The following is a 12,816-nucleotide window of genomic DNA, read 5'->3' on the forward strand; positions in this document are numbered from 1 at the left end:
CAGACCTTAAAAAGGCTGTGCATTTTGTGGAGGAGCTGGCTTGGAGGCCGGTGAGTCTGAGGATATGCAGGGGGGTGTAGGGGTGTGTGTGGCAGGGGTACAGTGTATGCCAGACAGGGTGTGGTGGGCCCGTGCAGTGGGGGTGTGCTGTGCTCACTTGATTTTTCTGTGCCTGACCCTCCAGGAGGAAATCTCCAAGTATGACAAGATTTGTGAGGAAGCATTTACCAGATCCAAAGACGAGAAGATACTGCACATCAAGCACTGGCTTGACTCCCCCTGGCCTGGTGAGTGAGGAAGCAACATCACAGATAGACTCCTTTGAGAATCTGATGGGACCATGAAACCTCTTCCCAGCAAAAAAACTCCCACTCCTGCTGTGACCATAACATACAGTGTGTCTACCGTTGCAGCAAAGCCCCCTGTGGGCCCCAGAGTGCTCTCTGGGGAACATCATCCAGTCTTCACTATCTCTTACTCTGGGTCTCTCTATAGTCATGTTTTTGTCATAATTCATTTCCTGGAAGGGAGCAGCACTTCTGATCTGCTCTACAGACGTCCCTTCTAAAGCAGGTGGTGTGCCTTAGCCTGTCCTTGCTCTCTTAGGCTTTTTCACACTGGATGGGCAGCCCAGGAGCATGTCCTGCCCCTCCACTGGCCTGGAGGAAGATGTTCTGACCCATATCGGGAATGTGGCCAGCTCTGTGCCTGTGGAGAACTTCACCATCCATGGAGGTAAACAGTGCTGCACTTGGCCCAGGCTAACACCTCTGGTGCCCCACAGAGACCCACAGCATGCAAGGCCTCTGGGGTATGATCCTCCCACTACTCTCAACAAAGTCTTGCACTTGCTATGTAGCAAAGTAGAGACTGCATAGTCACCACTTGCTCAGCAAGTCAGGAAACCTTGACACTGTGTGTAAAGAAGGTTCTATCCTTTCTTACTGGAGCATAGGAAGTGAGGTGACCTGAGCCTGAAGTTTTGTGAATACTATATCTCTCCAGGGCTGAGTCGGATCTTGAAGACTCGCAAGGAGCTGGTGACAAACCGGACTGTGGATTGGGCTCTGGCAGAGTACATGGCATTCGGTTCACTCCTGAAGGAGGGCATCCATGTCCGGCTGAGTGGCCAGGATGTGGAGCGGGGCACCTTCAGGTACCATTTAGAGGCTTTTTTACCTTTAAAAGTCAGATGGAATGGAGGGGCTCTGGTGTTTATTTTCCAGAAGAAAATTGTTGCCAGCAAAGTTACTGATTCCTGGCTGTTTAGGCTGCCTTACCTTTTCCTAGATGTATTATGGATGCTCCTGTTAAGTACTAGGCAGGGTGCCACTTGCAGTAGCTGGCAAATACCAGGTTGCTGCTGATGAGTCTGTTGGTGCTGCATCTGTCAGTTGCCTGATAGATCAGTTGCTCCTGTTTATTAATCCTAATGTTCTGCTTCAGCCACCGCCACCATGTGCTCCATGATCAGAATGTGGACAAGAGAACCTGCATCCCCATGAACCACCTCTGGCCCAATCAGGCTCCCTACACTGTGTGCAACAGCTCACTGTCTGAATATGGTGTCCTGGGTGAGTGCCCACCACCCCCCTCATCCACAGTCCTCATTGCCTGGTGGCTGATGTCTCAGACGTGTCTTTCTTTTGTGTCTGCATTATAGGCTTTGAACTGGGCTTTGCCATGGCTAGCCCTAATGCGCTGGTCCTCTGGGAGGCCCAGTTTGGTGACTTCAACAACATGGCCCAGTGTATCATTGATCAGTTTATCTGCCCAGGGCAGGCTAAGTGGGTACGACAGAATGGCATTGTGTTGCTTCTGCCTCATGGCATGGAGGGCATGGTAAGTCCCTACTTTTTCTCACAAGACCCAGACCTGGGGAAGGACTTGCCTAGGACCCCCACCCCAAAGACCCAAGTGCTCTCCTGGCATTTTCCACCCATCTTAGTTGGAAATGCCACTTTGAAAGACAAGAGCGACTCATTTGGATGCAAGCAGCATGTCCGTGCCTTAATGAACAATAGTGATATTGATGCAGACCCTTCCCTCCAATGCTTGCAGGCGTCCAAGGGACACTTGCTTTCCTCACAATCCCCACCCCCACCTCCACACCTTGTAGGTAGGAGGAAGAGAAATTGAATGAACTCTGCCCTTGGCAGAGGAAAAAAACAGAAATAAGCTAATAAAGGAAGAGAAACAGCAAGTATAGCAGATATCGGCATGCAAGAATTTCCAAACTCACTTGTATCTGTGGTTTCAGGGTCCAGAACATTCCTCCGCCCGCCCAGAGCGTTTCCTGCAAATGTGCAATGACGACCCAGATGTCCTTCCAGTGAGTAGAGTAGGCCTGCTTCCTGGGACATTTGGTGGGGACCTTGGGAAGGAAAGTTCATCTGGTTGTTTTGAGGTGTCAGACCTTGGTTTGGTTGTCCCTTCTTTGTTCTGGGAGCTTAAGTGGGTAAACCAGTGTGGCCTCATGCCTATTGGTCTCCCTGAAATGAGTGGCTTTCTAAGGGCACAGAAAATAAAGATGCAAGAGCTACTTTCCATTTGCCTCCTTCTGTTGCTGAAACCACAGAAATTGCTGTGTAGACAGACTTCAAAGGGGAAAATTTGGGGATAGTGTTAAAAAGCTCAAAGAAGGGCTGAGATTGTAGCTCAGTGGTTGAGTGCTTGCTTCATATGTGGGAAGCACTGGATTCAATCCTCAGTAGCACATACATACATAAATAAATAAATAAATAAATAAATCAGACAAATAAATAAATAAAACAGACATGGACACAATCATCTACATCTAAAAAAAATTTGACAAAAAAAAAATTTCAAAGAAAGGACTGAGAGTACATACAGTGGTAGAGTGCTTGCCTAACATTCATGAAATCCTGGGTTCAGTCCCTAGCATCACCCGCTCCAAAAAAAAATGCTCAAAGAAAATTATTGAAAGTCAATTGTAAGGAATGTTAGAATTGTCTCCTAAAATAGCATCAGTTCCAGGGGTTGGGGTTGTGACTCAGTGGTAAAGCGCTTGCCTAGATTCCCAGCACCACATTTAAAAAAACAAACAAAATAAAGGTCTTGTGTCCATCTACAACTAAAAATATTTTTAAAAAAAAATAGCATCAGTTCATGCTGGGCCTTCAGGTGGCTACAAAAGGTTAAATGGGACTAAGACTTAGGATGTAGAGATAGTCCTGCGAGCTTGCTTGCTCCACTGTACTCATTAGTGTCTGCTTGAGCCTCCAGGTGAGTTAGGTACCTGAGGGTGGAGCTATGAGGCCTCTCTGCCCCCATGTGGTCCCAATCTCCCAAGCAGAATGTGCAGTGCTACTGCCTGACCTCTCATTCCTTCCAAATTGCAGGACCTTATGGAATCCAACTTTGACATCAATCAGCTGTATGATTGCAATTGGGTAGTTGTCAACTGCTCTACTCCGGGCAACTTCTTCCATGTGCTTCGACGGCAGATCTTGTTGCCCTTCCGGAAGCCGGTCAGTGGCGGAGTCCCCCTACTTTGACCAAGTCTGGCCTCAGAATGACCCAGGGCCTTACCCCTGCTATATTGACACAGAGAAGAAGGGCTCCTCTTACTCTGAATTGGTTAGCTGGTGCCTATAAAGGGAGTTATGGACATGATGTGGTGTCAGGGAGCCAGATCTCCCACACACATACATATACACAGCTGGGTCTTCACATGCTGCTAAGCACAACATGCAGAGATCAGAGGAGAGTGTAGGCCCCAACATATTGGAGAGAATAGATGTGTAAGCAGGTCATCATAGGTAGTGTACTGAGTTCTAGAATAGAGATGAGCCCCTTTAGGATCCAAGGGAGTAGAGGGACCCCAGGAAGTAGTTCCTGAGCTGGGTGTCAAAGGGTGAGTAGAGCTAGGTAAGTAGGGCCAGTGGGAAAAGTGATCCAGGTAGAGGAAGGAGTGTGACGAAAGGTCCAGGGAGAACCCTGCTGTCCTGGGATACTTCAAGGGTGAGGAGTGTAGGGGGCTTACAACTCATGTATCACCAGCAGCTTGCATCCCAAGGGACAGGATAGCCTCGTGCTTGGCCTCTCATAACATTAAATGGGCTGTGGGTATATTTGCTCTGTGACTACCAAGGAGAGGCTCAGGGCTCTTTCCAGTAGGCCTGAGGGCTCAGGACTGGGTCAAGACTGCCCTGGAGAGAATGGACACCCATTGAGGGGAGGTGAATAGCAGAGAATGTGTCGTCTGCTTTTTCCTCCTCTACCTCTTCTGATTGAGGCTCTGTTTATTACTGGAAAGGCAGGCTGTGTTATCCGTCTTGAGGTCATAGCTTAGGTGGCCTTTGCTTTTTACCTTCCTTCTAGAATTTTCGTTTTTGGGGCAGGGCCCCTGAGAATTGAATCCAGGGGCACTTTACTACTGAACTACCTCCCCAACCTGTCTTTTATTTTTATTTTGAGAGAAGGTCTTGCAAAGTTGCTTTAGGGCCTAAGTTACTGAGACTGGCCTTGAACTTGTAATCCTCCTGCCCCAGCCTCCAAAGTTGCTAGGATTATAGGCGTGTACCACCATGCTCAGCTTGCTGTAGAATCTTTTAAGACCCAGTTCATCATGAGCCTATTCTGTCTTTCAGTTAATCATCTTTACCCCCAAATCCCTGCTGCGCCACCCTGAGGCCAGAACCAACTTTGATGAGATGCTTCCAGGTAGGTGTGAGGGGAATGGGCATTTCCTGGGAAGGTTCTTTGCTATTCTGTGGGGCTTGCAAAGCTTTTATTTATGAATCTCCCTGAGGTCAAGACCCAGTGCCCCAGGACTACACTTAAGTGAGTCTAAGATTATTATAAGTTAGGGCTGTTGCCCATGGTGTCCTCCAGCAGCTCACCCCAGACTCAGAATTCCAGGTCTCCTAGCAAGCCCTGTGGGATAGAAAAAGACATGGGAGGTGGTTCTGTGAGTTCTGGTGTGAAGTGAGGCCAAGGCTTGAGGTTTTATGGACAGTGGCAAGCAGGGATTGACAGCCTGCAGCTGCCCAGATATCCCCAGGGTCCACAGCTCCTCCTGGCCACCAAGTTACCTTATGTGAGTAGAATCATATAGTACAGTGACAATATAGAGGAGAATGGGACCCAAATGTAAATATGAAATATATGTTTCACAAATGAATTGTATCTTTCATCTGTACACATGGCCTTGAGGGTATTTTTATTAATACTTTCAGCGAACCCGCATTTTGATTGCAACTTATCACATGAGGTCAGATGTGGGATTTTCCACTTTGGGCATCATGTCAGCACTTAGTTTTCAGATTTTGGAGTTTTTAATATTAGGGATGTTTTCCAGGTATGGTGATGCCTACCCATAATTCCAGCAACTCAGGAGGCTGAGGTAGGAGGATCTCAATACAAAGATGGCCCTGGCTCAGAATACAAAGGGCTGGGGATGCAACTCAATGGTAGAGAGCACCTGGGTTTAATCCCCAGTACCAGAGCAGAAGAAAAGAATATTAGGGCTAAATGCAATGCATGTACCTGTAATCCCAGCAGCTGAGGCAAGAAAATCCCAAGTTTAACACCAGTCTGGGTGACTTTGTGAGACCCATGCATAAAAAATAAAAAGAACTAGGGATGCGGCTCAGTGGTAGAACACCCTTAGTTTCAGTCCCCAGGCAAAAAAAAAAAAAAAAGATAGGAGTGTTTCCCTGTATTTGTGTGGGTGTTCATTCCTAGTACTATACTGAATCCAGAGTTAGTTATACATACTAATACAAGCACTCTACCACTAAGGTACATCACCAATCTTTGTTGTTTTGTACTGGGGATTTAACTCAAGGGCAATTAACCACTGAGCCACATCCCCAGCTCTTATTATTTTTATTTTGAGATGGGTCTCACTAAGTTGCTTAGGCTGTCCTCAAACTTTCAATCCTCCTGCCTTGGCCTCTCAAGTCACTGGGATTACAGGCATGCTCCACCACACCCAGCTCAAGTCCTTTTTAAATTTTTTTCACTTTAAGATGGGATCTCGCGGGCTGGGGATGTGGCTCAAGCGGTGGTGCGTTCGCCTGGCATGCGTGCGGCCCGGGTTTGATCCTCAGCACCACATACAAACAAAGATGTTGTATCCGCCGAGAACTGAAAAATAGATATTAAAAATTCTCTCTCTCTCTCTCTCTCTCTCCTCTCTCACACTCTCTTTAAAAAAAAAAAAAAGATAGGATCTCGCTAATTTGCCTAGACTTCAAATTTGTCATTCTTCTGCTTCCACTTCCCAAGTAACTGGGAGTATGGGCATGTACAATTTCTTTTCTATTAAAGGGTAAACAATATTCCATTCTGTGGCTAAACCACATTGTGTTTATCCATTCATTGATCAATGGATACTTGGGTTGCTTCCATATTTTAGCTCTTGGGAATAATGCTGCTTTGAACATGAGTATACAAATATTTCTTTAAAGCTCTGCTTTCAGTTTTTTTGGGTACATACCCAGAAGTGGCATTGCTAGACCATATGGTAATTCTATTTTTGAGGAACTGCCAAACTCTTCCACAATGGCTATGCCATTTAGCATTTCCACCAGCATTGCACAAGAGGAATTCAATTTTTCCACATCTTTCCCAACATTTCTGTTTGTGTATGATTAATTTTTCAGTTTGTTCATTTGTTGTTTAATTTTTGTCCAGTGTGCTGTATACTTGTTATACACAATGTGTTTTGCAAAGCACTTATGGTCTGAGCAGATCCAGGCATCAGAGGCTGGTGAAGTGGAAGCACCTCAAACCCTCAGAAACCATCTGGGGCATTATGAGCATAGCCCTATCTCATGGATCCTCCCTTCACCCACAGCAGTAATTCCCTGTCCATTGGAATTGTCTTATAGGAACCCACTTTCAGCGGGTGATCCCGGAAGATGGCCCTGCAGCTCAGGCCCCAGACAAAGTCAAGAGGCTTCTCTTCTGCACTGGCAAGGTGTATTATGACCTCACCCGAGAGCGCAAGGCAAGGGACATGGCAGAGCAGGTGGCCATTACAAGGATTGAACAGGTAAGGACAGGAGACATGGCATCTGAGTGCTATTATCCGCCCTCTGGACTATCAGGGATCTCGTGCCTTTGTAGAATATTATTTACTGAAGTTGGGAATCCTTAGTGCTTGACCTTTCTCACCTAGAACAATGACTGCCCTTTCTGAACCTCCAGCCTCCCTCCTGACCCTGCATGCCCTTTGAACATCCCTTTCTTGATCTGATCTGACCTTGCTCTCTCCCAGCTGTCACCATTCCCCTTCGACCTCCTGCTGAAGGAGGTGCAGAAGTACCCTAATGCTGAGCTGGCCTGGTGCCAGGAAGAACACAAAAACCAAGGCTACTACGATTATGTGAAGCCAAGACTTCGGACCACCATCGACCGCGCCAAGCCTGTCTGGTGAGCAAGAAGGGCCTATAGGACCTTCCCTCAGGCTGATGGGCAATATGGGAGTATGCTGGAGAGGGAAAAGTACCCACTGTGACCACTGCCTTACTGCTCCTTCTCAGGTATGCTGGCCGGGATCCAGCAGCTGCTCCAGCTACTGGCAACAAGAAAACCCATCTGACGGAGCTGCAGCGCTTCCTGGACACAGCCTTTGATCTGGACGCCTTCAAAAAATTCTCTTAGACGCTCCAGGGGTTACTTGGGCCACAGACCCCCCCACACATCCATGATGCCCATTGCTTCTCAACTAAAGAATAGTGCCTCAGCGCTGCCCACACCTCTGCCCCTCTCGCTGTGCCGCACACCACCACCCAGCCCTGCTCTCATAGGAATTAGACTGTTGGCCCCCTTGAGTGCTTTGCTGACCCTCCCCCACTCCAGATGCTGTCCAGCCTGTGCAGACTTCTCAAGCTGAGCAGTTTTTGTGGAGGCAGGGGGAACAGGACAAGGAAAAGGAGCCCCACAGGATGGTCTTGGGGAGGGTCAGCTCTAAACAGCCCCTCCCCACCATATCATCTCCCAAGCAGAAGCAGGACCTCAGGTGACTTCCCAGGGTGCTGGAGTCTTTGTCACCCAACAAGGCACAGATCCTGCACTGGAACCAAGGAGTTGTTTTGCTTACTCGGGCCTGGCCTAATATATTAAGCCCCAGAGGAATCATAGCTGGCATGGTAGGCCTCAGCCGTGGGGTGAGATGAGGATAACAGGAAAGTGGGGGAGCCCTCGACCTGACCTGGCACAGTGGGGTTAGGTTCAATTGTGCAGTGACCATCTCGGCTGCCTTTCCCTTCAAGGGTTCTGGGCTGTGCATGGGGGTCATGCCCCATCCATGCTGCCCGGGGCCAGGCAGCCCCTGGAGCCCACAGACACCCTGTAGGGCCAGTAGCCCTCTTGGGTCCCACAGTCAGGGCACTGACTGGCTGTAGCTGTTGGTCTTGCTGACCCCAACTTCCTTCTCAGACCCCCCCACCCCAACCACTCCACTTTTTTTTCTGCTCTTTCCCTTAAACACAATGGAGACTTTCAATGCATCCTTTTCTTTTCTGTGCCAAAGCAGGTCAGAGGCAGGAGAGAGGGATGGGTGAGGGCTGGGTGGGCCAAGGGGCCAGCTGCCCTTTGTTCCTTACTTTGACCTTCACAGGGACAGATCTGATTTATTTATTTTGGTTAAAAAAGAAATAATAACTTTGCATTGTACTGGCTTGACCCATAAACTAAGTTATCCATGAACTATCTGCTGCTGTTCTGTGTGCTCCAACTTCTCCCCAGGGAACAGGCTCAGCCAAGCCTCTCTTAACCTGCCTGGGTAGCAGCCCCTCCTTAATGGATGGGGAGTGCCAGCCACCACCTGCTCTGCTTCACAGTGCACCAGTGGCCCTGTACAACCCCTCACATGAGTAAGGTGTAGATTATTGCAGCCTCTTTGAGCCTTCTCTTCCTTGGGTCCACCTAAACAAAAAGTGCTCTGGGCATCTGTTTCAGTCAGTATGCCTGGTAGGCTTATCTTATTGACAGTTATTAGCCCAAGCAGCTCTTCCTACCTGAAGGTGAGATCTCATACCAACACAAATTCAGGGTTCCTCCTGGTAAAGAGCCCAGTCTCCAGCCCGTACCAAGCAAGCCAAGCCCTGGCCTGCCATGGGGTCCTGGACCCAGGACTTGCTCTCTAGGTAGTACCTGCCCTGACCCTTGCCCTGTCACCTCTTCAGAATCTTATTTCTCCTGCTATCCTCTTGCAGTGTGACTCAAGAATCTTGCAATCACAGCATGACTGGCAACTGTACCAGGAAAAACAGGTTCCTGGTATGGGAACAGCTGCCCTATCTGCAGAGCTACAAAGGTCAGGGTACTCCTTTGCATCTGGCTGTGGTCATCATACACTCTGTGTATCTGACATGGTCCACAGACAAGGGTGGATCAGATGTACATAAGCTGCCCTGGGCCTGGAAAGATTTCTGGCCTGAGTCCTACAGAGGATCATGACATTCACCAGACTCCATTCTCTGTCTGGGTGTTGGGCCCAAGGCAGTTGCCACAGCCAAGGTGGGGCTCACCTTTCAGGCTGGCAGGGATGTAAGACATCACATGAACAGAGCCTAGACTGATTCTGAGGGCCTGAGAACGTTTCTCAGAAAGGGGCTCCAGTTGATTATTGAAGCAGCTCAGTGTGGTGACCCTTAGATCACTGACCACAGGCCCTTCCAATTGGAATTACTGGAGTAAGCAGGGGAATCTCAATGAGTTCTCTACATGTGGGTCTGCAGCCCTGAATACGCAAGAAGAGAACTTGGTAAGAGCTCCGGAAAGACCAGGGACAGTCAGGCCATACAGTCAGATGCCATTGCTGATGGATTTTACTGCTGAACAGAGTACTCAACATTACCAATCAGATGGTTCCCAGTTGATTTTGTTCTGCTTCACTTTTTTGCCATTCTGGACCAAACAGGGTGCATATGTTAAGCAAGCACTCTACCACAGAGCTACACCCCAAGTCCTCTGCTTCAGTTTTCAATTGTCCTCTTCCCCAAAATGGGAAAAGAACAGTTGTTAGAAGGAAGAAATTCCATGTAGTCTTGGAAGCATTCTGCATGTTAGATGAGACTAGCGGGCTGGTATTGGCTTTTGTGTGTGCAAGTGTGCTATGAAGAGAACAGTAATGACACAGGGCAAGGCCTTGGGACAGCAAAAGATAGGGTGGCGGTAGGCATGAGGGGTGTTATGTGTGAGGGGCTGAGGCACAGACACACTGCCTGGACCTGATGCCCACTTACCTGCACCCACCCTTTGCTTGAACTGAAAGTACAGGGAGGCCTCACCTCAGTCTCTGAGGTGTTCTCAAGGCTCCTGAATTGTTGCCAGTGGGGTAGGGCAGACAAGGATGCTAAAAACCTGCCCTACCTATGTCACTGTTAGGACCAGAGTCCAGACCTGATATGACTTCCTTTTTCTTTTCTGGATTCAAAGGCCCTTAATACGTGGACCAGATGCAAGTCAGTGAGATTATCAGCTTGCTCCGTGAGAATGGGGGCTTCAGAACCAGGCCAGAGATCTTGTAGTACCCCATTGTGTAACACCTGTTAGATGAGCTAGCACCTTGCTGAAGAAGAGCACCACTTGTTCCATTAATTCAAGTGTGGTCCAAGCCCTAGTTGCCTGGGGGCAGCCAAGTGATAGCTTAGGCTTCACTCTGTCCCAGTTTGTCCACAGTTGAGGAAGAAGGATGCTGGCACCACGAAACTAACTGGGAGGCCTAGCACCCTAATTTCCTTTCCTTTAGTGAAAACGGTCAATTGCAATGAATATTCAGTACTCCTTAGTAGTACTAACTTTGGTGTTAGTAAGTTCCCCATTGAAATAGAATTCAATCAGGATTGAACTGAACAAAGACAATAGATGATTGCCGAGCACAGTGTTGCACTCCTGTAATCCCAGTGGCTCAGCAGGCTTAGACAGGAGGGTCTCTTGTTCAAAGCCAGCCTCAGCAAAAGCTAGGCCCTAAGCAACTCAGTGAGACCCTGTCTCTAAATAAAATACAAAACAGGACTGAGGATGTGGCTCAGCGACCACATACCCCTGAGTTTGACTCCTGCTACCTAAAAAAAGGGATTCTGTGATCTTCCCACCAGCGATTTTCCACACAAGTATCCTTTTTGCAAGATCCAGTGTTCACACTATCATACCTGGCTTACTTCATCCCCAAAACAAATTACCAGAGGCTTCCACAAATGAGGTATCCTCTCCAGCACATCTGCAGGGGTTGCTTTACCTGAAGCCCTATGTCCTCACCCTCCTCACACACCTCTTCATGTTCCCCCGCCACCCTAGTCTATGGGCTCAGGGCCACAGTCTTGGTGTCAGGTAGCCATGGGAACCACTGAGGTTCCCCAAATGCACAGGTAAGTCCAAACCCCTGGCCAATGTTCTTAACCCTGTCCACTTGGGTCAAGGAGCTTGTCAGGCTTGGGACCTACAGAAACCATCTCCTTGCCAACCCTCACATCCCAGAGCTGGAGCTCCACTGGGCCAGGACTGTCCTTAGGGCTCCTCAGCCCAGTGGAATTCCTGCCCTGCCCTGACCTCTGCCCTGTCCATCTAGGAAACCACCTTGGTAGGAAAAGTTCTGCTGAGGAGAGGTCTAGGCAGTCAGGTGTGGCCACCTGAGGGAAGCACCAGCAATTGGGGCTGTTCCCTTCTTGCTGGCCCTTTACCTCATTTTTTTGGGCACCTCTAATGTCCCAAGTGCTGACTCTTGGCCTTAAGGACAGGGTTTAAGCATTTCAATTCAATGAAAGGTCTGGGTTATGGATCAAGGAACAGATTTTCTTAATTCTGGAGTCAGCAACTAACTCAGGAACAGAGTAGGAAGGTAAAGAGGGAGCTCTGTGAACATCTTATGCATTCAAAAGCCCTGAGGTCTGAGGGACCAGATGCCACCTACACCCAAGGTGTTGGAAAGGAGTAGGTAGAGCCAGGTACAGGGGAGACAAGCGGCAAGAAGACTAACTCGCCCTGCTGCAAGAAACCAAAAGGCAGATCACAGGGGTGGCAGAAAAGCAAGAAGGAATATCAGGGAGGCTTTGAGATGTCAGATCAGAGCCAGGCATGTGCTCCGGGGACTGATAAGACAGTGGGAAGAAGGAAAAGGACAGGAACAGGTACCACCCACCCCCAGATTTCATCCACTTGTTAGCCAGACCAGTGGCCTAGAAGTGCCCTTCTTCTGCTGGTCTCTCCAGGGCCATATGGAGTCCAATTAGATCCTATGTCCCTTGTAGAAAGCCAGCAGCTCACCTCCCCACCAGTGGATCACAAAAGGAACCCTCCTTCCCCTCACTCCTCCCTTCTCACAGGGTGCCAGGCTGCCCAGTATCCTGCATTTCTGGAGAGGAGCTGATACTATGTCCCGGCCTCTTCACATCCTCTGCCTGGGTCCCTCCCTTCCCCTTTCTGCAGAGTCTGCTCCCTCCCATCTCTGACTTGGCTGGTGTCCTCCCAAATAAGCAGTGTGCCTAGCTAGCATGTGTCAGGGACTCCCTCAAGCCTCCAGGATAAAGGGAAACTGCTTGTCTATTGAGTTTCCCATTAACAAGGGTGAAACAACAGCAGAGGCCAGGAGTGTTTGCAAGAGGGGCAGAGGGTTCTGGCCTCACATTTGCAAATTGTCCTGTGCTTCTTCCAAGATGCAGGATCACAGCAAACTAGGTTCTGCTTAGATTTCCCTAAGCTGGATGGGCTCCCTCAGCATCCTCCCAACACCTCATCCAGTACACTTTCACTAAGCTGCCTCCTTGCTACATTCTGGGTACAGAAATAAGTGTTGGGAGACATGAGCAAAGGGAGGCCTGACATGCTCTAGGACCAGGG

General features: G+C 48.8%; 1 protein-coding gene across 2 annotated transcripts in view; it reads left to right on the forward strand.

The window, feature by feature from the left end:
* Positions 1-8,682, forward strand: part of Ogdh (oxoglutarate dehydrogenase) — an 84,516-nt gene extending 75,834 nt beyond the window's left edge. For both annotated transcript variants that reach the window (XM_076836651.2, XM_076836662.2), the window contains 11 exons: positions 185-287; positions 607-735; positions 1,006-1,156; positions 1,447-1,574; positions 1,664-1,842; positions 2,261-2,332; positions 3,363-3,491; positions 4,614-4,686; positions 6,861-7,024; positions 7,250-7,404; positions 7,515-8,682. In XM_076836651.2, the coding sequence (XP_076692766.1) occupies positions 185-287; positions 607-735; positions 1,006-1,156; positions 1,447-1,574; positions 1,664-1,842; positions 2,261-2,332; positions 3,363-3,491; positions 4,614-4,686; positions 6,861-7,024; positions 7,250-7,404; positions 7,515-7,635 (1,404 nt within the window). In that variant the 3' untranslated portion in view covers positions 7,636-8,682. The remainder of the gene's footprint in view (positions 1-184; positions 288-606; positions 736-1,005; positions 1,157-1,446; positions 1,575-1,663; positions 1,843-2,260; positions 2,333-3,362; positions 3,492-4,613; positions 4,687-6,860; positions 7,025-7,249; positions 7,405-7,514) is intronic.
* Positions 8,683-12,816: the final 4,134 nt, after the last annotated feature.

The sequence above is a fragment of the Callospermophilus lateralis genome, chromosome 1 (genome assembly GCF_048772815.1).
Source record: "Callospermophilus lateralis isolate mCalLat2 chromosome 1, mCalLat2.hap1, whole genome shotgun sequence".
Classification (NCBI taxonomy): domain Eukaryota; kingdom Metazoa; phylum Chordata; class Mammalia; order Rodentia; family Sciuridae; genus Callospermophilus; species Callospermophilus lateralis.